General features: G+C 52.7%; 1 protein-coding gene across 1 annotated transcript in view; it reads left to right on the forward strand.

Annotated features, from left to right (window-relative positions):
* PLXND1 (plexin D1) overlaps nucleotides 1-21,731 on the forward strand; it is an 84,118-nt gene that overhangs the window by 13,686 nt on the left and 48,701 nt on the right. Inside the window, exons 2-8 of the mRNA XM_075095557.1 lie at nucleotides 7,331-7,507; nucleotides 10,404-10,535; nucleotides 12,283-12,383; nucleotides 13,061-13,190; nucleotides 14,453-14,627; nucleotides 16,115-16,223; nucleotides 17,205-17,307. Of these exons, the coding sequence (XP_074951658.1) occupies nucleotides 7,331-7,507; nucleotides 10,404-10,535; nucleotides 12,283-12,383; nucleotides 13,061-13,190; nucleotides 14,453-14,627; nucleotides 16,115-16,223; nucleotides 17,205-17,307 (927 nt within the window). The remainder of the gene's footprint in view (nucleotides 1-7,330; nucleotides 7,508-10,403; nucleotides 10,536-12,282; nucleotides 12,384-13,060; nucleotides 13,191-14,452; nucleotides 14,628-16,114; nucleotides 16,224-17,204; nucleotides 17,308-21,731) is intronic.

Raw genomic sequence — 21,731 nt, forward strand, 5'->3', positions numbered from 1 at the left:
TGCGGTCTGCCGAGCCTGTCAGCTCGTAACGGTGAGCGCCTCGGCCGCTGCCGAAAGCTCAGAAATCAGTGAAGGGCAGGACAAGTGGTGCAGGCACCCAGGGCTGCCGGGCATCTTGTGCCTCTGATTGTGCAGGTTCCTGAGTAATTCACTTGCAGCACAGAACGGGTCTAAGGTGATGAAAAGTCACAGGAGAACCACTTGTCTGCACAGTGCTTGCAGTGCCCTGCCTTCCCAAAGGCCGTTGATCCTGTGCTCGCTGGGCTTCACTCCGGTTTGCTCTGCCCACTTCGTGTGAGGGACACAAGCCTGAATTCCTCAGTCCTTTTAATGAGGTGAATGTCTCACGTGAAGCTGCTGAGAGTGAATGTCAGGAGCTGGCAGGAAAGAGAAGGGTTGGAGTTGAGAGTAGGGAGAGGGAAGAATGAGTTTTATAAGACAAGGGGAAAAAAGCCTTCCTGTAAAATGAAAAATGAAGATAAGAGACTGAAAAACTGCCAGGCATCAGGAGCTCTGCAGAAGCCAGAGGAATGCTTTTCGGCACAGGGGTGGTGGAGGTAGGAGCGGGTGCACTGACACAGTCATTTTTGTCTCTGTGCGGCTGATGCAGCTGCGCTGCTGGTGCTGCCGGCTGTGGTGTGGTGGATGCGCGTTTGGCTGGGGGCGGTGATTCAGGGGGCTTGGCAGAGGAAATCTGCTGGTAGTTTTTCATAAGCAACTACCCCTCTTCAGCAAGATACTAACTTTCCCAAGCTGGAGGTGGAGGCGATAATCAACCCAGCTATCGCCCGTGCGGGGGCGGGGTGCACGGGGCTGCACGTGGATCGTGGTTTCCCAGGGCATGAACCAACGCGGAGGTCTGCAGGAGAGGTCCCAAGGGCTCTTGTGCATGCTCGGGAGCGTCTGGGCAGGTCCTGCGGATGCTGAGCGGGCCCCCCTGGGACTCTGCCCCACCGCTGTGTTTAGATGCTGTTGGGCTGGAAAAGCCGCTGGCGTGGTGGAGCCAGGGCCGTGGCTCCCCGCGGGTGGGATGTGGCCCGGGTTGCCAGTGAGAGCAGACGGATGGGTGTTTGGACAGCCCGTTACTGTTGTCGCACCGGCGGCCCACAGAGCACCGCGGGCCAGGGCTGGCACTGTGTGAACGTGCAAAGCACAGCAAAACCGCTGCTCGCGTGCTCAAGAAACTTGTGGTCTAAGTAAGCAGTGAAACCAGGGTGCAAATCTCATTTTAAGCCTTTTTTTAAGGACGGCTGCTGTGCTGGGGGTGTGCTGATTGCTTAGTGTGGATGATTCTCAGGAAAAATTCAATAAGATTGATTATATCAGAGATGCTCAGCCCGAGTGCCTCGACTGACCAAGGGCGCACCTTGATTTGCCTCCCATTATGTAAAAAATACGTTGGGAAGTTAGAAGAGCTCTGTGATAATGCCTGCCCTTGCGGCAGCACTACAATTAGAGACCGCTTACGTCTCAAGTGCCTTAACAGTAGAGTCCTCTTCTGAGGATGACATTTTCCTCCAGGCATCCCAAAAAGCCTGTTTCTGACAGCTCTGGTTGCGACACTCCAGCAGATAAACGCGTGATTGTGTGTACAAACTGCAGCCAGGGCTGGGGGGGGGGTCCGGGATGAATGGGCTCTGCCTGGGAGGGGTTTCGTGGCCAGTCTGGGCTCTGCCGGACACAGAGGAGGGCTTGTACTTTCTGTTTTCGTAATGCAGCCAGGATGGCTTGCCACCATCTTTTGCGCTGCCCGTTTTCCTACGGTGCCTATGCAGTATTTCCATGTTGGTTTTTAGCCTCTCTCCACTGTTCAACTTTGAGTCTATGCCCTGCTATTCTCTTCGGACAGTATTCGAATTATTTTGAATGTTCTCTCTGCAATCAGAGATTTCCCTGAGTCATACCTAAATGTTAATAAAAGCCTAACGGTTTATGTTAAGGAAGGCAAGAGATAAGACTAGAGTCCTTTTATCACAGACTTTAATGGCCTGAAAATGTCAGTTGTGTGGGAGCAACTGCCAAATTTTGAGCCTATGAAGATGATGGCTAAGTCCCACAAATCAACAAGTTTGGAGCGGATTATCGGATGCTGGCTGTGTCATTTTCCCAGGACTCCAGGCATGCTAGAAGCCAACGCTTTAATCCGCTCTGATACGACGCATGAAAGGGGCTGGACTCCCTTTCCACTTACCGCTGCTCTGCGAAGCTTTCAGACCCGCTGTAGTAGAGTCAGAAAAGCCTTGCTGAAAGCAAAAGCTGCAGGGCTTTTTTCTGAACTGCAGCCTGCTTTTGATTCAGAAATAAACTCCATCTTTGCTTAAGAACTATTTTTAAGGTCACAAACACAGGATGCAGAAATCAGTACATTTCATGGTTTTCCTGAGTGCTGCCTCACCACTCCTCTTCCTCCTTCTGTTTCCAGCAGACTTCCTTCCCGAAGGGACATCCTGCGTGCCTGCCCCTGGGCCGCAGCGCCCATGGCTGCGGAGCTGTAATGGAAATTCTGGGAAATCACTTTTTCTGCTCCTTTTAGGCCTGGGATAAAGAACTGAACCCACACCATGAAAATAGCTGAACTCTTGAGCTCTGATGTGGCTGGAAATCTTTTATCTCTGTCCTGCTTTGTTTTTGCAATCATGCTCAGGGGTTAATCTGACTAATCCTCCTCTTAGATGTGGCTCCTTGGTTTGAATTGATTTGCATCACTTGTGAAATTTTGCAAAAATACCAAGAACGCGCTTCTTGCAAGTGTGCGGGGAGGCAGCAGCATTGCTCAGCTGGTGCCCCTTGTGCGTTGTCTCCAGCTTGTGCCCAAGGTGGCTCTTTGTTAGCATCAAAGTGGCAGAGCCAAATGTTTTGGGTGCAGAAGGATCCGAATCTAGACCCACCCAGTATTTCCGTGAGTTACTGAGTATCCAGAGCATGTAGCAGAAAACTAGTGGCAATACAGTAGGTACCCACAGGGTTGTCTTAAAATGCAGATGATAGAAAGAGATTGGTTTTGGAAGAAAACTTAACGTTTATGCTTTGCCCACTTCAGGGTAGGGCAGTTTGAATTAAGATGAAACAAGATTTAACCCATGGAGAAAGCCTTTTAGCAAACTTTGATTTGATGTACGATTTCCCAAGCCACGGTGATTGCCTGGTGCCTGCAGAATGATGTGACTTGGCCGTATCCTGTTTACCATAACGTGGCAGAGTTCCGATGTCCCCTTGGTGCTGTGGTTTAGACAGCAGCAGCGCAGTGTGTCACCCCTCTGAGACCCAAGAGAGGGAAATACCATATGTTTCCTCCTGCCTGTCTGTCGGAAGAGCTGATGTCATTTAAAGAAAGGTGTTTCAGAGGAAGGATGTATGTGGTCAAAATAAATATTGGCCTATGTTAGAATAGTTGCATCCTGTTTACTGTGGAAAACACTTTGTGCTGATATGAGGTCTGAAATGTGTGATTTATACACGGGCAGACGCAGCAGATAGATAAGGAACTTCCTGGGATTTCGGCCACCTGTGAGAAGAAAGCTCCGCGTCCCTCAGGCTGGGAGGCTGCAAAGCTGCTGGCAGGCAAATGCCAGTACCAGCTCCCTGGGCAGCTGCTGCGGAGATGAGGTGCGGAGCACCCCCTGGGCTCCCAGGCAGCCTGAGGTGCCTGTGTGCCTCAGTTTCCCAGCTGGGAGGAGTCTTGTGAGCTTCAGGTGGTTAATATTGGTGAAGAGTAATGAAGAGGGGCTAGAAATAATCATCCCCAAGACAAATAAATAAATCCAAGTTCATTTTTAAAGTCCTGGCTCTGAATGGAAGGGACCATTAAATCAGAAACATGAATGGCTTGCCATATTCTCTGTATGGTATAAAGAAGTTGTGTTGCCCAGTTACAGGGGGAAGCATGCGCACTTAAGAATTTGGGCTGCGGTTTTATCTTTTGATAGAATGAAATGCCATAAAACTGCAAAATGCGTTAAGCAAAGTCACTTGCATCCACAACACTTGATCCTTTCGTCTCGGTCCCGTGTGAGCCGAGCTGCAGCTCCGAGCATGTTGCCTCCTGCTTGGCACTCTCTTTAGCAGAGGAAGGTTTTTCAAATCAGTCTTTGTTACTTCATGTCTGATGTGACTGGCAGCAGCATCAGTGGATGTGGGGTCTGGTGTCTGCTGGGGCGCAGGGGACTCAGATCAGGGTGGTTTCGTGGAGAGAACCCTGTGTGCCTTTTGTGGCAGCACGCTTGCACTGGTCCAGCAGCAAGGAAATGAGCCCTGCATGGCTCTGCAGAGGCATGCTCCCTCCGGGCAGTGGGAATGAGCCATTCTGCAGAACAGGGGAACTGTCTGCTGTGTGTGCCATTGCACAGAGGATGCTGTGGGTCTGTGACAGCACCAGGTACTCGGGAAGCCAGTGCTCTTTGCTGACCAGCTGCTATGAAAAAGACCGAGAGCTGGCTAGCACCTGCAGTTCATGCCCAGGCTGGTGGGGTTTGCTGCTGTCTCCTGTGCAAAGTGGAGGAGGGGGCAGTGCCACGGCCTGTGGTCCCCACGCAGACTGCCCTGCCACGGACCAGCCCCAGCCCCTGCAGAGCGGCCACCAGCCCTGCCGTGGTCCGGTGGGGGGATACCAGCCCTCACTCCTGGAGAGACAGCCCAGTTGCTTCACAAATTAATTGAGTTTTAGCAAGTTTCTTCCCCATTTTTTTCCAGGGACGTGTTGCTGTAATGTGTCATTAACCCAAGATGCGTGTCCTCCCGCAAAGGCGGGGGGGGGGGGGGCGGCACAAGGTGGGAGGTGTACCCCAAAGCAGGTCTGAGCACAAGGTCGGGGGGGGGGTAGTGCTGCCTGGGGCTCATGTGCTCGCTGCAAAGCCTGGAGATTTGCCTAATCTCCTAAATGGGCTGAAGAGGGGCGAGAGCTGAAGATTTAGTCTAGTTCCATTAATGAAATAATAATGATAATAAGGGAATTAAAATACAGGCCCTGGTGTGCTCAGCCCAGGGAGGAAGGAATATGCTAAACAGGCTGGCTGTCAACTTCTCCTGCCTGGCAGAAGCATGTGGTCCAGTTTCTTAACACATACAGCCTCAAATTCCTGCATTTGTTCTGCTTAAATTAGCACTCCTGACGGTTTTTTTGGAAGGGATATCCATGTTATAGCAGAGTTCAGTATGTTGTAAAATGCGCCTAGTTTTAGGGATGTGAGTTGCACTCCGCCAGCGGTCTCTTGTCTAGAGCTTTGTATAAGCACGTCCCACAATCAGGGCCTTAATTTGGTGTGCTTTCAGGCAGCCTGGAAATACCCACAGTTGTGGCACATCAGCCCTGCAGCTGCGTGCGCACACCCAGGAAGGGTGATGGCGCAATTGCGGCTTCTCTTAAGATGAGCCTGAAATGACACTGTAGATGATGTGGTAATGGCCCTTGAAACATGCCCATCGTTTGAACGGCTTCAGCTGCACCCGCAGCACTTGATAAAAGCTGCTGTAGAAGTGACAGCAGGTGAATTGTCAGCAGCGAGACTGTTGTGATATTCACATGTGGTTGAATCCATCCACATTATCTGAGCAGAAATTATAAGGAGAGTCTCAGAGGATTCAGGGTGAGAGTGGTCATAAATTTTGGGTGCATCTTGGCAGGGTAGGAGGAATATGAAAAATCAGTCCCGTTTTCAAATGCTGCTGTCATGCAGTGACTGTGCTAATTAATTTAGCACAGGATAGTGACGTCTGTTGTCTTGCTTTGGGCCAAATGCACCAAATGCCTGCTCATAGACAAGGCTCACAGGTGAGGGGTCCTTAATAATTGTCCTCTGCCTTTACCCCATGGCACCTGGTAGCGAATTGGCATGGGAGCCTTGATACCGGCCTCGTGCTCCCTGGTCCCCAGCCCTTGTGTGGGGGTGGCTCGTCCGCCAGGGCCAGCCGTGGCCCTGCTGCTCCGCCGCGGTTCCCGCCGGAGCCGGCGCCTGCTCGAGCTGCAGCGCCTGCTGTCCTGAATTTAACTTTTCTGTAACAAAGGCAGCTCCTGCTCCCCCAGAGCTTCGAGGAACAGCTTGAAAGCAGAAGCCAGAGGCGCATGATTAACATCTTGTGGTCTTGGGCACAGGGCACAGCTGTACTTGTTCCTCGGGGCACGGTGAGCGGCTGCGGGTTGAGGCTGGACAGGGTCGGTGGTTCCAGTGTTTCTGGGCAGTTTTGCAGTCACTGCTCTTCCCTCCGTGTCCCGCAGCACGGTGCCTCCTCCCACGCAGCAGCCTCTCCATCCTGTCCCGCCCCAGTGGGAGAACAGTGGAAACTTTGCTGTTGACTGCGGTAGCAGCAAGATCAGAGCCAGGATTTACAGTACTGAGAGTCTCCAGCAAGCTTTTTAATTCCCCCTCCCCTGGCTCTGTTCTCACTCACTTCCTCACTTGCAGGGAAATAATATTTTGAGCTCTTTTATTGGAGAAACTTCTTGCTTCACCTTTTGTTTGGGAGGGAAGGAGCCGGAGGTGGCTGCTGGGCTTGCAGCCGCCCCAGCTAAGCATGGCTCTGCTCACTCCCTAGCGCTGATCCCTATTGCTGACCAACAGGAATGGGGGACCCGTCGCAGCGCTGGGGCGGCGTGTGGGGCGGGGGACCTGTCGTGGCGTGCGGGGAGGGGGATCCGTCAACAGTGCTTGGGGCGGCGTGCGGGGAGGGGGATCCATTGCAGCCCTGGGGTGGTGTGCAGGGAGGGGGACCCGTCTCAGAGCTGGAGCAAGGTGCAGGACCAGTCCTCTGTGGGCACAGAAACTGCTTCTGCGAGGGCAGGCAGCTGCTGAGCAGGTCTTCTCTTCAGTGGGCTGAGAAACCTCACCTGCGGCGCTGCCCCTGCCAGCGAGGGGCTTCCAGTGCTGTGCTGGAGAAGAAATCCCTGACTGCTTCAGTGGGAGAGGGGGCAAGGAGCCCCTCGTCCCCTTTTACTGTTGCACCTGACTTCTGTGTCGAGGTGAAGGTCCTGCTACAGTAAATGGGCCTGGGGCTGGAGGACGCCTTCCTGGGGTGCCCTGCACCTGATGGCTCTGGCAGCGATCCCAGTGCTGCCCTGATCCTGCCCGCAGCATGGGCAAGGGCAGAGCTCCTCCGGCAGCTCATCTCCAGCAAAGCCTGGTCTGCACTCGGCTCTAGGGTAGAGCTGGCAAGCAGAAAGGAGGCTCTGTTACAGGTCTTTGCTCCCATATTAACCAGTTACATTTTCCTGTTCCGTGACTTGTTAGCGAGTTTTCCCTGGGCACACAGGTTTGTCCACACTGAGCCCGAGGCGGTGACGGTGGGGGGGACCCGCTGGTGTTTGCTGCAGCCCGCTGACATTCGTGTCTCTCCGCAGCTGCAGCCGGAGCAGCTGGACTGTGGGGCAGCGCACCTTCAGCACCCGCTGGCCATCGTGAACCCCGTCACAGCGACCCCCGTGTTCACCTACAGCGGCCTGACCGCGGTGGCAGTGGCCAGTGTCAATAACTACACCGTTGTGTTCCTGGGCACTGCCAGCGGAGGACTCCTGAAGGCAAGTGGAGCCTGGCAGCACCAACATGGGGGAGGCAGGGCTGGGGAGGACAGGGAGGGCGGCGGGGCTTCCCCTTCCAGCACCTCTGGTTCACACAGAGGATGTTGTCTGTTGTCAAGTTTGTGTGAGCACCTGCTTTTGTTTGGCAATGAAGAAATAATTGGAAGCTGCTGTAATCTGTAGAGTGATGTATGCTGCCTAGTGACTGGTGGCTGTTAATTACTGTTCAAGGCTGCCATGCGAGCAGGATGTTCTTGATGAACCCTATGCTGGAAATGTTATTGTGCAGCATTTAATTGTTAACAGCTCTTCTAATAAACTCTCCCTCCGAGCTGATGGCTTTTGAAGGCTCCATGTAGACAGGGGAATCACCGAGAGATGCTTGATCTCAGCTGAGTCCAAGGCAGGTGTGAACCCCCGCATCTGATGGAGTGTCTGTTTTAAATAATGTGCCAAAGGCAATGCAGGGCAATGCAATACCCTGGCTCCAGAGCCAAGATGCAAGTACGAAGTTTCAGTAGCTTTAGTGCTTGAAGTTTGCCAAAGAAAGTTTTGAATCCATCCAGCCACAACAGTTTGGTGTACTCTGAGCATTGAAAGTCCACAGAGGAGAGGGGGAAAAAGCCCTGAAGCGAAGACATGGCTGATACCTGCTTTGTCTCAGCCTGGGGTGAGTTGTGCATGATGTGGAATATTGGATCAAAATGCTTGGAGAGAAGAAAACTGATCCAATCTCTTCCCTTGCGCCCAAGCACTCCTGGCAGAAGTGTGGGAATGATCACAAAGAAACTCACTGCTTTGATTTTTGCCTGCAGGGGCAGGTAATTCACGAGGGTGGGAGGAAGCTGGCACCCCAGCCAGGTGCACTGGGCTGGAGAGGCACATGCCACACGCAGCGCAGCTCCTGTTCACACAGTATTAACAGCTCTGCTTCCATTATCATCTCGGAGAAAGCAGCCTTATCTGCTGAGCCTCCATTAGGGAGAGGCTCCTGGCTACCCTTTGCTGGGATAATTTGCTCAGATAGCTCTAATCTAATTCTACAACACAGCTGCATAACCAGAAGCCCTTTTACCTTCGGGGCTCCTTGTTATTTGGCATGGGATACAAGATACTTTGCGTGAGTTATCATTCAGATTTGCTGCCTGAGAAAAGACAGCAAAGGGGCAGAAATAGTGCTCAACCAGCTCCTGCCAGCAGCAATTATGGCTGCCAGGGGTACGTATGGGGAATTAATCAGATAGGCTGCAGGCGGGCATTGTGTGAGGGCCATTATCAGTGCCACGTTCAGCACCCATTAAAGGAAAAAACAGCCCTTGGGAAAGCGGTGGCCAGGGCAAGGTGTGCCAGGCTGCAGTGCCCTCAAAGGAGACGGCGGAGTGGGAAGGGTCTGTTCTGGTGAGCCCCCACGTGTCCAGGTCTGGAATGCTGTAGATGAAGAGCTGTGGTGGGGTTACCCAGAACTTCAGCCCACTCTGCTCTCGCCAGTGCCAGTGCAGCACATGTCCCGCAGCATGCCCCAGCCCTGCTCCAGCGAGAGGACTGGTGGTCTCTGTCCCTCTGCACCACTGCAGTGGCTCTGGCCCAGGGCCCGCGGCTTGCGGGGATCACGTGCAGTGAAACCGTAGGGTAAAGGAGCCCAGGAGGCAGAGGGACCTAGGGACAGGCACCTAGAAACAGCCAAGCATAGAGCAAATCTCAGCAAGAAGGGAGAGGACGGTTGCAAAGCTGAAGTGCAGGGTGTCAGGACATCTTGCGTGATCCCAGGCAAATCATTTAACTTCTGGATAGCCAGCTTTTAAAATGGGGATAACGATAGCTCCGTTCTTTTTCTGCATGGTAGCTTGCAGCACTTGCACAGGGTTCTTAGCAGAGGGAAGCCCTCTGCTTTGAGCTTGTGCTATCTTACTAGGACATGTCGGTGCTGCTCTACTGTAAGAATTAATTAATCCTATGTTAATTAATTAATCCAGACTTTAGAGAGCAGAGGCATGCTTGGTCCTTGCAATTATTGCCTTCCCTTGCTGGTAAAGAGGTAGGATTTTTCCTCACTTCGTTTCTGTTTTAAGCTGAAAAGTGACTGTCACACAAAATTGTGTAGCCCTATTGTTATTTCCTCTCAGCAATGCCACATTTAATTTGTGAAGTTTTTGAGTCAAATGCCAAGACATTCTGCGATCTAAAAGGCAGGCTGATGCTCTGCAGCCTCTTCCATCACTGCCAGCGCTTCAGCTGGTGATTCATGAGGCAAGGTAGGATTCAGCTCTCTTGCGGCAGCTGCCATGGTCTTCTGGAGTTAGCAGGGATAAAAGCTTCTTTTTGCTGGGAATGACAGCACTGATTTTTCAAATACGCAGAGAGCAGGGGATGCCATGTTGTACAGCCCCGTTGCTGATTTCCACTGTTTTTCATTAAGCTGTGGAAATGCAACATTCGTTGTAACAGAAATGCACATATGTGTGTAATGAGGGCTGAAGGCTGGTGCCGCTTACATTAGGGTGAAGTGCGAGTAACACCACTGTGTCCTGCTGGAAACAGCCATACGGTCGAGCTGTGCGGCGGGCAGGGCCTTAGACTACAAGTTTTGCAGGCAGCGTCTCAAACAGAGGGCTTTAAACCAAGGGCTGTGAGGGCTGTTCATCACTGGGCACTGCTCCTGGCCGTGGCCTGGGCTTTCTGGACCACTTAGTGCCTTCCCTGTAGCACAAACCTGGCTTTTCAGTAAAGCTCTGTGGGTGCAGCTGGCGAAGCGAGCGAGTGAGCAGAGAGATTTATGGCGCTTGTAAATGTGGAACACCATTAGTTACCACTTTGATTCTTGTTTATAACTGAGGAAGAATAATCGTCTCCCCATAGTGTTTGAAAAATGATCTCAAGTGTTTTCTTCTTGCTGCAGATTAATCTGGACAGTACCATGAAGGTTATTAGCAGGCGATCCATTTCGGTGGCTTATGGAGAGCCTGTCCACCCCATCATGCAGTTCGACCCTTCTGATTCCACCTACCTCTATCTGATGACCTCCTACCAGGTGAGTCCTTTAGTCTTCAGCAAAATAGCTCTTTGAGCATCACGCATTTGATTTAGCGTTCAGCGCTAAACTGGGAGCAGGCAAGGACAAGGAGATTTGGTTTAACATTGATGGGCAGAGCCAAGAAGTTCAGAGCTTTGGCTGGGGTGTCAGAGGGCTTTCCGGGGGGGTACCTGTGCCTGTCCATTCTTCTGCATGGGGTGGGGGGGGTCACGCCAAGCAGACCAGCTTGTCAGGCTTCCTCGTCTTTGTGGTGGCAAGGTAAAAAGAAGAGTGATAGATATCAAAACCGATCCTGCTTCTTGGGGTGCAGAAGTAAGTAGAGGATGTTCCCGTATAGAAACCTGAAAATTATGATATGCAGTCTTTAAGGAGGCCTTTAGGAGATCCTTCAGACAAAAAGTCTGCCTGTCAGGAGTGGCCCTTGGGGGACGTTTCTGCTCAGCCTGGCTGGCAGAAGGGCTGCATGGGAGGAGGGCTCTCTGGAGACTGGGAACACCACAGCAGGTAGAAACAGAGAGTCTCAGCTCCATCAAGTGAGCAGAGGAGGAAGACGAGAGCTGAGTGCTCCAGGCGCTGGTGGTTTGTCCTGAATTACATTTTAATCTGTCAAAACAGATGCACAACCACAACTGTTATATGTTGCATTTGTATTTTCCAAGCCCTAATTCCCTGCAGATTGGTCATTATCATCTCACAGAACACTCCCGGGATGCCTCTTTAGCTGATGTTTCAGACGGTCCCATCTCAGCTCCCAGGCTGGGCTGTGCACCTTATTTGGGCTTGATCAAACACCCAGTGCAGCACTTGTGATGCTCCCCTCTGTCTCTTTTCCAATAAACCAGATGAGTTAATTTTTCTTTGGTGGAATTAGCATCCTGGGAAGCTCCCCAAGAGCTCGATGGGGTTAGGGGGTTGCTGAGCACTGCAGGGCTGGGGAGCAGCAAAATGCTGTGGGTAATGCCAGGATCAGGCCAAGGAGCCCACGGTCTGAGGTGCACTCGCCTGGTGGGAGCTCAGGGCTCTCAGCACCTCATGTTGTCAGGCCCCACTGTACCAAACGACTCGGTTTTCCTTCCCAAATGTTTGGAAATCAAGGGAGGAAAAAGCAGAAACCAACACATGCTTTCCCTCCAACTGCTCCTGCTGAGCAAGTCCCCAGAGGTACTTTGATTTCTTTACAGATTAAGGTTTCCAGAGTAGTTTTGCTTTCTGGTCATTTTGTAAATAGCCGGATAGTGTTCAGCTCTGTCTAGAAAGGCACTTTCTGCAGGTCTGAGTGAGAGCTTTCCACAGGGAGGGACAAGGTGTGAAACCATCTCCATCTGATGCATCAGAAAGGTGTGGTGTCGCTCTCCGTAGCCTGACCATCACACTTCTGTTGCCGAGAGGTGGCTGAAAAGGGGCAACTACGCCGGCGGCAGCAAGCCCCGTCCCTTGGGCGTCCTTACCCGCCCTGGGGCACGCGGCTCTGGGCTGCGACGGGCTCTGCTGGGGACACTGGCCGCGCAGTGGGCAGCTGCCTGTGCCGGTCCCCGTGTGGGCTGGTTGTACACAGAGCACCCACCTCTGAGCGGTGTGGGTTGGAGGATGGTGGTGCCAGGGTCTGCTCCTTGTCTGTTCTGTAAGGCTTGGTCCTGGCATCTTGTCGCTAGCTCCACGTGGCTGTGCAGGGGCATCCCGGTTGGGTTGAGTGTTTCTGTGCTGTTGTAAACCATTTGGAAGCAGTTGTGCTGTTGCCATGCAGATGACGCGGGTGAAGGTGGCTGCCTGCAACCAGTACTTGACGTGCACGGAGTGCCTGGGTGCCGCTGATGCCTACTGCGGGTGGTGCACGATGGAGACGAGGTAGGACTGGTTGTGTCCTAATGCGCTTTGGCATGTCCTTTGTCCATCAAGCCCAGCCAAGAATTTCTGGTGCCTTTTATATTTCCACACAGTCACACTACCATTAGTCTTTGTCCGTTCCTTGTGAAATACATGCTTTTAAAAACAATTGCATCTGGTCTGAAACGGTTGGGATGCTCTTCAGAGCCAAGATTTAACTGTGGCTGCATTGTTATGCTGCAGTCAGCTGCCAGTGCAAAGAATATCTTGCAGGCATCCAACCATGGGACTGAGAGAGCCAACACCCTGTTAAAGAGCATCTTTTGCCCTTGCAATTATTATTTATGTGTAGGAGACAATCAATACTCAAAAAGGGATCTACAAAATTAGACTCCACGATTACAAATTGAAGAAGTTGGACAAAATGTCACCTTCTCCTCTTTGTTTCTGGGTTCAGCCTGCCTGCTCTCGCTTACCTTGAATCCTGATGCTCTGTTGGTGCTAGTGGGAGCAGGCGTTCTTATCGTGGCAGCCAGACACTTTAAATATAGCAGCAAAGCTTTAGGCTTAGCTGCATGGATGGAGGAAAAAGGTGTAGGCACGGGATTTTCTTAGGATCTTCCCTCACAAAGCAGTGAACATTTTAATCACCTATTTTAAAAATAATCAACCACAAATTGTTCCCCTGTTTGTGGCAGGTGTTCTCTGCAGCACGAGTGCACAAACTTCACAGGGGCCAACTTCTGGGCAAGTGCAAGCGAAGGAGTGCAGCAGTGCCCTTCCATGACCATCTTGGAGCCCGAGATTAATATCGACAAAGAGAACCCGGTGCGTTTGATGTGAATACCAAATTAATCATGTGCAGCATCCCGTAGAGTTGTTACCTGCTCTCTGGGCTGATAAATATCTGTGCTCCTCTAGTGTAGCAGCACAGCTCTGTGCGGCTCGGCTATGGGTCGTGGGGATGCTGAGCTCTGTTGTGTGCTACCGAGTCAGGCCAGGGTTCTCAAAACCACCTGGAGGTGACCTCCTGGGCCAGCAGGGCATCAGCTGCTGAGCCTGTCGGTGAACAGAACTTCTAAAGCTGCTAAACTAAACACACTGGCAAGGTTTGTAAAATTTCGAAATACAGAAGACCAGCTGCAGAAAGCTAAATCAGCACTTTTTCTGGTTTCATATTGTTGCTATTTTTAATAATATTTTAATGATATTTTAAACGTTTTCATAAAAATATTTTTTGTTTAAAGACAGACCCTTTCCCAGTGGCAAAAATCTCTTTATGCCAAAGTTCTTGACCAGCCCTGACATGGGGAAATCACTCATAAAGAGGCAGCGGCTGGGGCAGAGCCCAGTCCAGAGCTGGAGAGAGATCCCACGGGACTCTAGCACTGGTTTGGCTCCACTTCTGCCACCCAGGAGCTGTGGGCTGGGGGTCCCCGGGGAGCCAACCCGCTGACGGCAGGGGAAGCCAGCCAAGCACTTTGGCCACGCGTTTTCCTGAGTCGCCCTCCTCAAAAGCATTCCCTTTCTGCAGCACTTCTCATCCCTTCCCCTCGGGGGCTGATGGCAAAAAGAAACCCCTGCAGCCAGCCCTCTCGGCCCTTGTGTGCCGGGGGGGGGACGCTGGCTTGTGGCCGGCCCCCAGCAGCCCCCGCAGCAGGCTCCCACGAGACTACGGACTGGTGCAAGCTGGGAGGTTCAGGCACTCAGAAGCAGGGGTTAATATTTTCTGCTTGTGCAAGCAGCATGGGTCGAGGACAGCCTGGGCAGCTGGGGAGGGCTCAGCCTTTGCGTCCTGCTTCCTCCGAGAGGTCTCCCAGGAAAGCCCTGGGCTGGGTTTTCATGCCGGCTGTAACACACCAGCTACAGTTGTTGGAGTTCGTGGTGACAGAGCTCTTACTACTGACGCAAGGCTTTGTATGCGGTTGGCTTTTAGAGTTAAAAGTGCATAAACTGAAAGAAAATGGCTATACATGAACTTGTTTTGGAGTCACTAGCCTACGAAAAGCTTGCAAAACATTGAAAAATTCTAAACACAATTTTCTGTCATAACTACTGATTTTTTTTTTTTTTTTTTTGTCCAAATGTAGGCCCTGATCATACAAATAAATGGGACTATCCCGAACCTGAATGGAACAAATATTTCGTGTGACTATGGAAATAATATCCACACGGTAGCCAGAGTTGCTGGAGATTATGTAAACCAATTTATTTATTGCAGTTTACTTCCACGCGAGAAATATCCAGCATTTCCACATGACCAAGGTATGTAGAGGAAAACAAGCTCTGTTCATTCTAACCACTTTTGTGGACATAATTTTTCATAGGCTTTTTTTCCTTTTCCAGTTGTATGTGCAGATAATGCATACAGAGGGAAAAAAAGACCCAAGCTGCTTCTGTTTTATAGGGCATATGACTTTGAAGCGTGGGAGTTCCACCATCTTAACATGAATTGACAGTATTTCAAATCTATCAATTTTTCTTCTAAACATCAGAATTTAAAAGCCAGTTCATGTACTTATTTCATTAAGATTTATCTGGTTAGAGCTTCTGCTTTAGATTTAGTAAGTAGTAAAACAAAAATGTTTTAGCCCTGGGGAAATAATGTTGCTGCTTATATTGATATTTTCAATTGCTTTTGTTTAATTTCCCTCCCGAACGTGCGCTACCTTTCAGGCAAAGTTCTGGAAGAAGAGCAAGTGCGTACCTAAAGGCAGCTCAGAAACTCTTAATCTGTTTATCCATTTAAAGCCAGACTGAGGTCTTCTAGTGTCCCTCTGTCTTCAGATGGTGCCAGGCGGGATGCCCATCCCGAGGCTCCATGGAGCTGCGTTCTGGAGGTGACAAGCACCTGCAGATCTGGTTGAAGTCAACTGAGCCTTGACGGCTGAACTGGCCAGGTCTGATGCTGGCAGCCCCATCTTACAGCGTCTTCTGAGAAGTTTGAGGCTTCATTCCAGGCTTGAGTGCTTGTTAAATCTTCATCTTTCAAGCCTGGAGTGAATGCTCTATTGAAGATGGCTGACTTCAGTAGGAGAAGAATTAGCCAGTCCTTTTGAAAATCCCACTTTTCATAGGCAAGTTTATAAAGCTGCATTGTTTTTCTCCCTAGCTATCCAAAGAATGGGAGATCATTAACTGTTCATATTGTTGGTTATGGCAATGTCCAAGTGAATTTCTGGAATCCAATGCACTGATTTATTGTACATATTCTGAAAGAGGCATTGTCTGTTGTCCCTGGTGCTTATATGGCAAAATTGCAAAGGGAAAAAAAAAGGCAATTTTGGGGGGAGGGGGAGTTAGTATAGTGCGTTAAGTGGCCAAAAAAGGGATTTCCACTCTTCTCTGCGGGTTTGTTGTCATGGGGAAAGTGAGCGGGGTTTTAAAACATGATAACTAACATGTTTTAATTACCACATTTTTAAAAAAAATATCATTTAGCACCAACTGTAAGCGAAGACAATAATTAACTCTGCTAATTAACACTTGCACAACACGCTGGAATCTTCTGCTGAAAGTTGCAATGTTCTTTTCTGGTGAGGGTGGTGTAAAGCGTTGATTTAAGAGGGAAGAGCTGAAAGTCAGAGGGCAAAAGATGAATGGTCCTAACCCTGAAATGCAGCTCGGAGGAAGCCCTAGAGAAAACAAATCAGATTTAGCCCTTGTTTTCCCAAGGGTCTGTCTTGTCTTCTAAGCATGAGTGCGAGCGAGAGGCTCTTGCAACCCAATATTCTTTGGCTTGATTCTCTCAGACCACGTGGTCGTTGAAACTGCTCTCCGGGTCAACAGCAAAAACATTATACGGGCCAACTTCACCATCTATGATTGCAAAAGAACTGGGAACATTTACCCGAAGCGAGCGTAAGTGACCCCGGTGGTGCCGTGCCGGCCGCGTGGCGCCGAGGCGATGGGGGCAGATGGAGCGGTCTGAAGGCGGGAGGGTGCACGCATGCAGCCGGACGAGGGTCCCCCTGCGCGGGGATGGCGGGGGAGCGCAGCCTCCCTGCCGGCGGGCGGCGGGGGGCCTGGGCAGGAGTTGGCAGGGGCATAGCGGCTCCGCTGCCAGGGATTTACCAAGGAGGGTCCTCACAGCGTCTCGAGCCATCTGGACATGTTGGGTATTTTTAAAACGTGAATAATATTTTTATATCAGGCTTGTTCTGTTAACCCTTAGGCAGCAGAGCTGGTCTCCCAAGCAATCCCTGGGGGTTCTGTGGGGCGGTGAGGGAAGGGTGTGGGGAGGGGTGCGTTCCCTCTGCTCTCTCCCCGCTGCCAGCCCCATGTGGCAGCAGCCTCGTACCCCTCATCAGCATGGTGGGCTGGCGGGGAGGGGTCTGGTGCCACCCACAGAAAGTCATCCACCTTTCAGGAGCGTAACAACGCAGCCTGACTGTGGGGATCCCCACGTCCTGCCCGCCCGTGGTCCCACGCCCTGTGCAAACCGCAGGGGAGAGCCTTCGTTGGGCGTGAGCGTGCCTGGCTCCGCGGGGAGAGGGGTGGGGGAAAGAGCATTCTGGGGGAGAAGAACATTTTTTGCTAAGCAGGGGAGGAGCTGGAGCCAGTGGCTCCCAGTCTGCCGTGGCCCGGGGCCAGGCGGTGGCACCACAGGCGGAGATGCCATGGAGCTGCCTCCGAGTGTCACTGGGGATGATGGGCTCTGCCTGCGTCCCCTGCCAGCTCCCAGGGAGAGGAGGAGAGGGCAGCCCAGCGCCTGCCATAGATGGGTTTTTCTGGGCACCATTAAAGGCTGACCACAACATGTGAAGATCAATTGCACAGCTGAGGTGTGGCCCCCCGGGCAGACTGAAATCCGCTTTTCTCACCGCACCTTTGCCATTCCAGATGCACCAGCTGCCTCTCGACCAGGTGGAAGTGTTACTGGTGCCCCTCCACCTACGCCTGCGTCTCCAACCACTCGCAGTGCAATGACGCGCTGCAGATGAAGGTAAGGCCCGTCAAACTTCGCTGCTTCGGGAGACCTTCCCACGTCTGTGCTGTTGCCGTGGTTTCCTTCTCCTGGGGACAGAGGCAGATGGCCTGGGTTTGGCGGCGCTGCCCCGGCGGGTGGGGGGCAGCTCTGAGGATGGCACTGCGCGGTATCACTGACCCGCCGCCTGGCCTTGGGGAGACTCCGCAGTCGGAAATGCCACGGTACGCGTCTCGCTTCCGCAGCTGTAGCAGGTGGAGAGCTGGAGGGCTGCTCTGGAGAGCTGCCGCGTGCGTGTCCTGTTCGCAGCGCTCCCCGGCAGTGCGGGTGAGCCTGGGGCTGAGGCAGGGCTCCGGCCGTCTTGCCTTGAGGTCCCCGGGCCGAGCCTCGCTTTACTTAGCGAATGCGGGGCCTTCAGGCACCGGTGCTCAGCGTGGTCTCAGCTGCTCCTCCTGGCAGGCTCTGAGTCGCGTGGTGGGCACTTGCTGGCCACAGCTTGCCCCCGGCTGGAGTCAGGGCACCCTCCTGCGCTGACGTCCAGGAGGGAGATGCGTGCAGCGCAGGTAAGCTGCAGCCAAGCCGTGCCGAGCCATGCCATGCGGCGTGTGTGTCTGAGCAGGCTGGCAGCATAAAACATTCAGCTCTCCCAGTGCCCTCAGCGGGCTCCGTCCCTTGGCTCTTCGTTACCTGTCATGTCTGGAGCAATGTCTCTGCCTCTCTGCATCCTGGGACGCCTGGGTTTGAGTAATACAATAAACGTAGCAATACTTTACGATTCATTTAGCTTTGACTAGGCTGTTGTGGTATGTTAATAATTTGCTGGAGCACCACTGGTGGTGCTCATCTAACGGAGAAAATCGCCGCTTTCCAAATTATAGCTTTAATAACCCAGAGGCTCAGTGTGTTCCTGCTTCTGAAATTTAAATTGAAGTTAATTTAAATAAAATTGGCTTTTTAGCAATCAATCTGCCATAGATCCAAGCCAAGTTTTTACACTGTAAATTGAATATCCCTTTGGCACTGGTGCTCTGCTTTCATCTCAGCTCTTCCAGCGGTTCCCCGTGCTCATCGCCAGCAGGACTTTGGCCCCGTGTCAGATGTCTCACCCTCATCCCCCAGCCCCAATCCCGGGGCCAGCCCTGGCATCTGCTCCTCTCCAGCAGGGAGGAGGTGGGGGGCTGCAAGTGCAGGGGACAGGGAAGGAGATGGGGCCACCATGTCACAGCTCCGTGCAGTCGTGTCTAGTGTACAGCTCCGGGAAACGTTCCTGTCCCTGCTGGGTGGCAGCAGCGTGATGGCATGTGAAGTGTATCTGGATGGGTTGTGCTGCCTGGTGAAAGCCTGGGCTGCTCATACTGGGCGGTTTGAGGGAGCACCCTCCGCTTCGTCAGCTTCCCAGGTTTCGGAAGGTATCTGGCATTTTCTCTTGCTGTCTGGATGAGGGCCGGACACTTGAAAGCCATCACTAATGGCCGCTCCTGGTGTGGGACCTGCACGCTGAGGCTGCGTGGTGGGGTGCCTGCCCTGTGCCAGCACACGGGGAGCTGTGCTGGGTGCCTGGCGGCGTGCCGGGCTGCCGGGGCGCGAGGCCTCACGGCGCGGGGGGCCACGAGCCGTGAGCCACGGGCGCCGCGCCTGCCCCCGGTGCCTGCGCTGCGGCTCAGGGCAGGGGCTCCAGGGGCCGTCGGCCCTGCCAGCGGCACCGGGTGATGGCAGGGCTGCAGGGGCGCCGGGGAGCTGCTGCAGATTGGTCCTCCATCAGTGTTTTTAGTCACGGCTGGTATGCGGTGTCTTTCTCATGAAGTCCAGAGGAAGAGCTTGGGCTGCAAGAGGACTTCTGAAGAAGGTCCCGTGTTATTGGATTGACTTTTTCCATGACAAAGCGCCGCATAGCCTGGCACTTGGCTGGCAAACACAAAAATTGCCTGAGATAATTTGTGTCCTTTGACTTAAATGTAGCGTCTGCTTAAAAGGCAGGGGCAGAGCAGTTATTCCGCAGAGCAGGGAGCGGTGTGTTTTCCTGGCTCAGCCCAGGTGTCCCTGCCAGACCACGTCTGGGGAGGTGCGGGGGCAGATTTGGGAACCAGATCTTGCCAAGTCCAGCTGCCCCATCATTCCCTGCCCCACAAGGCAGAGCCTGGCCTTGTCCCCTCCCCTGCGCAGGGCTCCAGGTGGGGAAACACACAGTAAAACCAATGCTGTGGGGGTAAAACCCTCCTGCAGTGTCCGTGCTGCTGGCGGGAGGACACAGGGCTTCTGGCACGGAGCCTCCTGGGGCCAGACCAAAAAGAGGCCGTGTAAAGCCAAGCCTGAGGCTGCAGCCGTCGGCCGGTGACGCCTCCAGTGGCGCTGGAGCCGCTCTTTGACCTGGTGTGTCAGCTCTCAGGCCTGGTGGATCTCCATGGCATGAAGGAGGAGGATGTCCCGGGACACGGGAGCAAGCGGAGGGTGGTGTGGGGGCGAGGTGGCGTTGGCTGCGGCGCTGCAAACGGGGAGCAGTTGGAGCCCAGGCCCGGACAGACCATGGCTGCCTGGTCCCCCCGAGCTGGCAGGGTGTCCCTGCCCTGCCCAAGCTTGCGTCTGCTCGTGCACCGGCGCCCTGCATCGTGCAGCCACGTGCTGAGGAACTGGCCCCACCGAAATCAAACCCAACAGAGACACTGTTCTGCTCCCGAGCACCAGTGCCAGTGTCAGCGGGGGCGCACAGGCGCCGGGGTGGCTGGACCTTGGCACCCCAGCGTAGGCTCTGCCTGCCTGCTGGGACCATGCGGGCACAGAGTATTCACGTATCGGCATGGGGAATAGCTGCTCTTCTGCCCAGGGGGAGGAAATTATGGTCATGGACGTGGGTCTCAAGGAGCCTTGCCGGCGTGTTAGGGAGAGCTGCGCCCGGTGTTTCCACTCTGCTCCCACCGCCTCAAGCAGAGAGCCAGGGTTACTCTGACTGGGATAACTGTGCCTATCCTTCCTTGAGGATAGCTGCGCCTACCCTTGCTTCCTCGCCTCTGGTTGCCTACTCCAGAGGTACAGTTTGGTTGGATGCTGCACCTGGTTTGGGCACATTCCTGTTTTATCTCTGTGCCTTTCTTAGCTCTTCCCGCTGGTTCCAGCGAGCAGCCTGCAGGACAAAGTGCTCTGTAGCCCTGGAAACATGGTGCCTCATCCTACAGACAGAGCTTTCAGTAAACAAGCCATTGCTGGCACGGCTGCACCTGAAAACAGGTCCGCCGGGAAGCCAGCACCATACTGGCTTCATCCACAGCATTTTAAACATTCAGACCCTTTGCCCTGATCCAGACGTGAATGATATAATCAGCTGGAAAGCTCTATTTCTAGCTGCTGATGAACAGCAGGAGAAGGGGCTGCAAGACGACAAGTTAATCAGTCCTCTAAAGTGCATTTATCTAGGAAGCTATGCCAGCTGCTGTGACATGCAAGGACACACCAGGCCATAGGAGCTTTTGCATGAATTTTCAGTTGTAGCCCCGCTGGTTTTATTTTAACTCTTTTGATTCGCCTAGAAGAGGCTTGGGACTGAAATCTCTCTCCAGGGCTTTGCTTTGTTGTTTTACTTCTGTTATCATGTGCATCTCTGTTATTTAACCTCCTTGTTTAGGCAGCACCAACTGTGCTTGGTTGAGTGTCCTGATAGAAATGAAGCATGTTTTCCACAGTCAAACAGGCACTTCCAGATAGTTCCCTGACCCTTAGCTAGGTCTGGGGAAGGCAACAGAGAAACCTCATGCTCACTGCATGTCTAGCACCAGGGATGTGTCCTGTCGGGCATCTTGGTGCTAGGAGGGCAGGCTCTACCTCTCAGCAGAGCAAGAGCTGCACCGTTATCAGCAGAGTCACAGTGGGGTAACCCTGAGTGCAAGTGAGTAGGAAATCTTGCCTGCTGCAAATTATTCTCCATAACGCACCAAATATTTTGTTGTCTTTTACCCCAGTGGCTCCACTGTCAAAGGCATTAATCTGGATATACCCTGGGGTGATGGAGAATCTGGCTTCATTTTTGCCATGGTTTTGCAGTGTGATTTACATCTCATGAGAGAACAGGATGGACTTGTCATACAGACTTGAATTCTGAGTCAGCTCCAGTATCTGAGCCATCAATTTGAAGTGAGAACAAAAGTAGGGGGACAGATGACCTTTTAAAATAATTTTTCAGCTTCATTTAGGCCTTTCATTTCAGATGCCCCACTGCTGCAGCCCCCTTGCTGAAGCCCCTACAGCTCATTATACCCTTTCCTTTGCACACACGCGTGTGCGCACACAAACCCCCCCACCCCCTCTGAAATGACACTGCAGGAGGGAGACCACTGGAAAGCAAAATATCTGCAGGGGCTTACAGAAATGTGCATTGCGATGCGTGAGACATCGGCTTCCTGCTGGCGGGAGGGTGGTCACACTGGCAGGTTGGTGTTGTAGGCTGCCATGCC

Source organism: Phalacrocorax aristotelis, chromosome 6 (genome assembly GCF_949628215.1).
Source record: "Phalacrocorax aristotelis chromosome 6, bGulAri2.1, whole genome shotgun sequence".
Classification (NCBI taxonomy): Eukaryota; Metazoa; Chordata; class Aves; order Suliformes; family Phalacrocoracidae; genus Phalacrocorax; species Phalacrocorax aristotelis.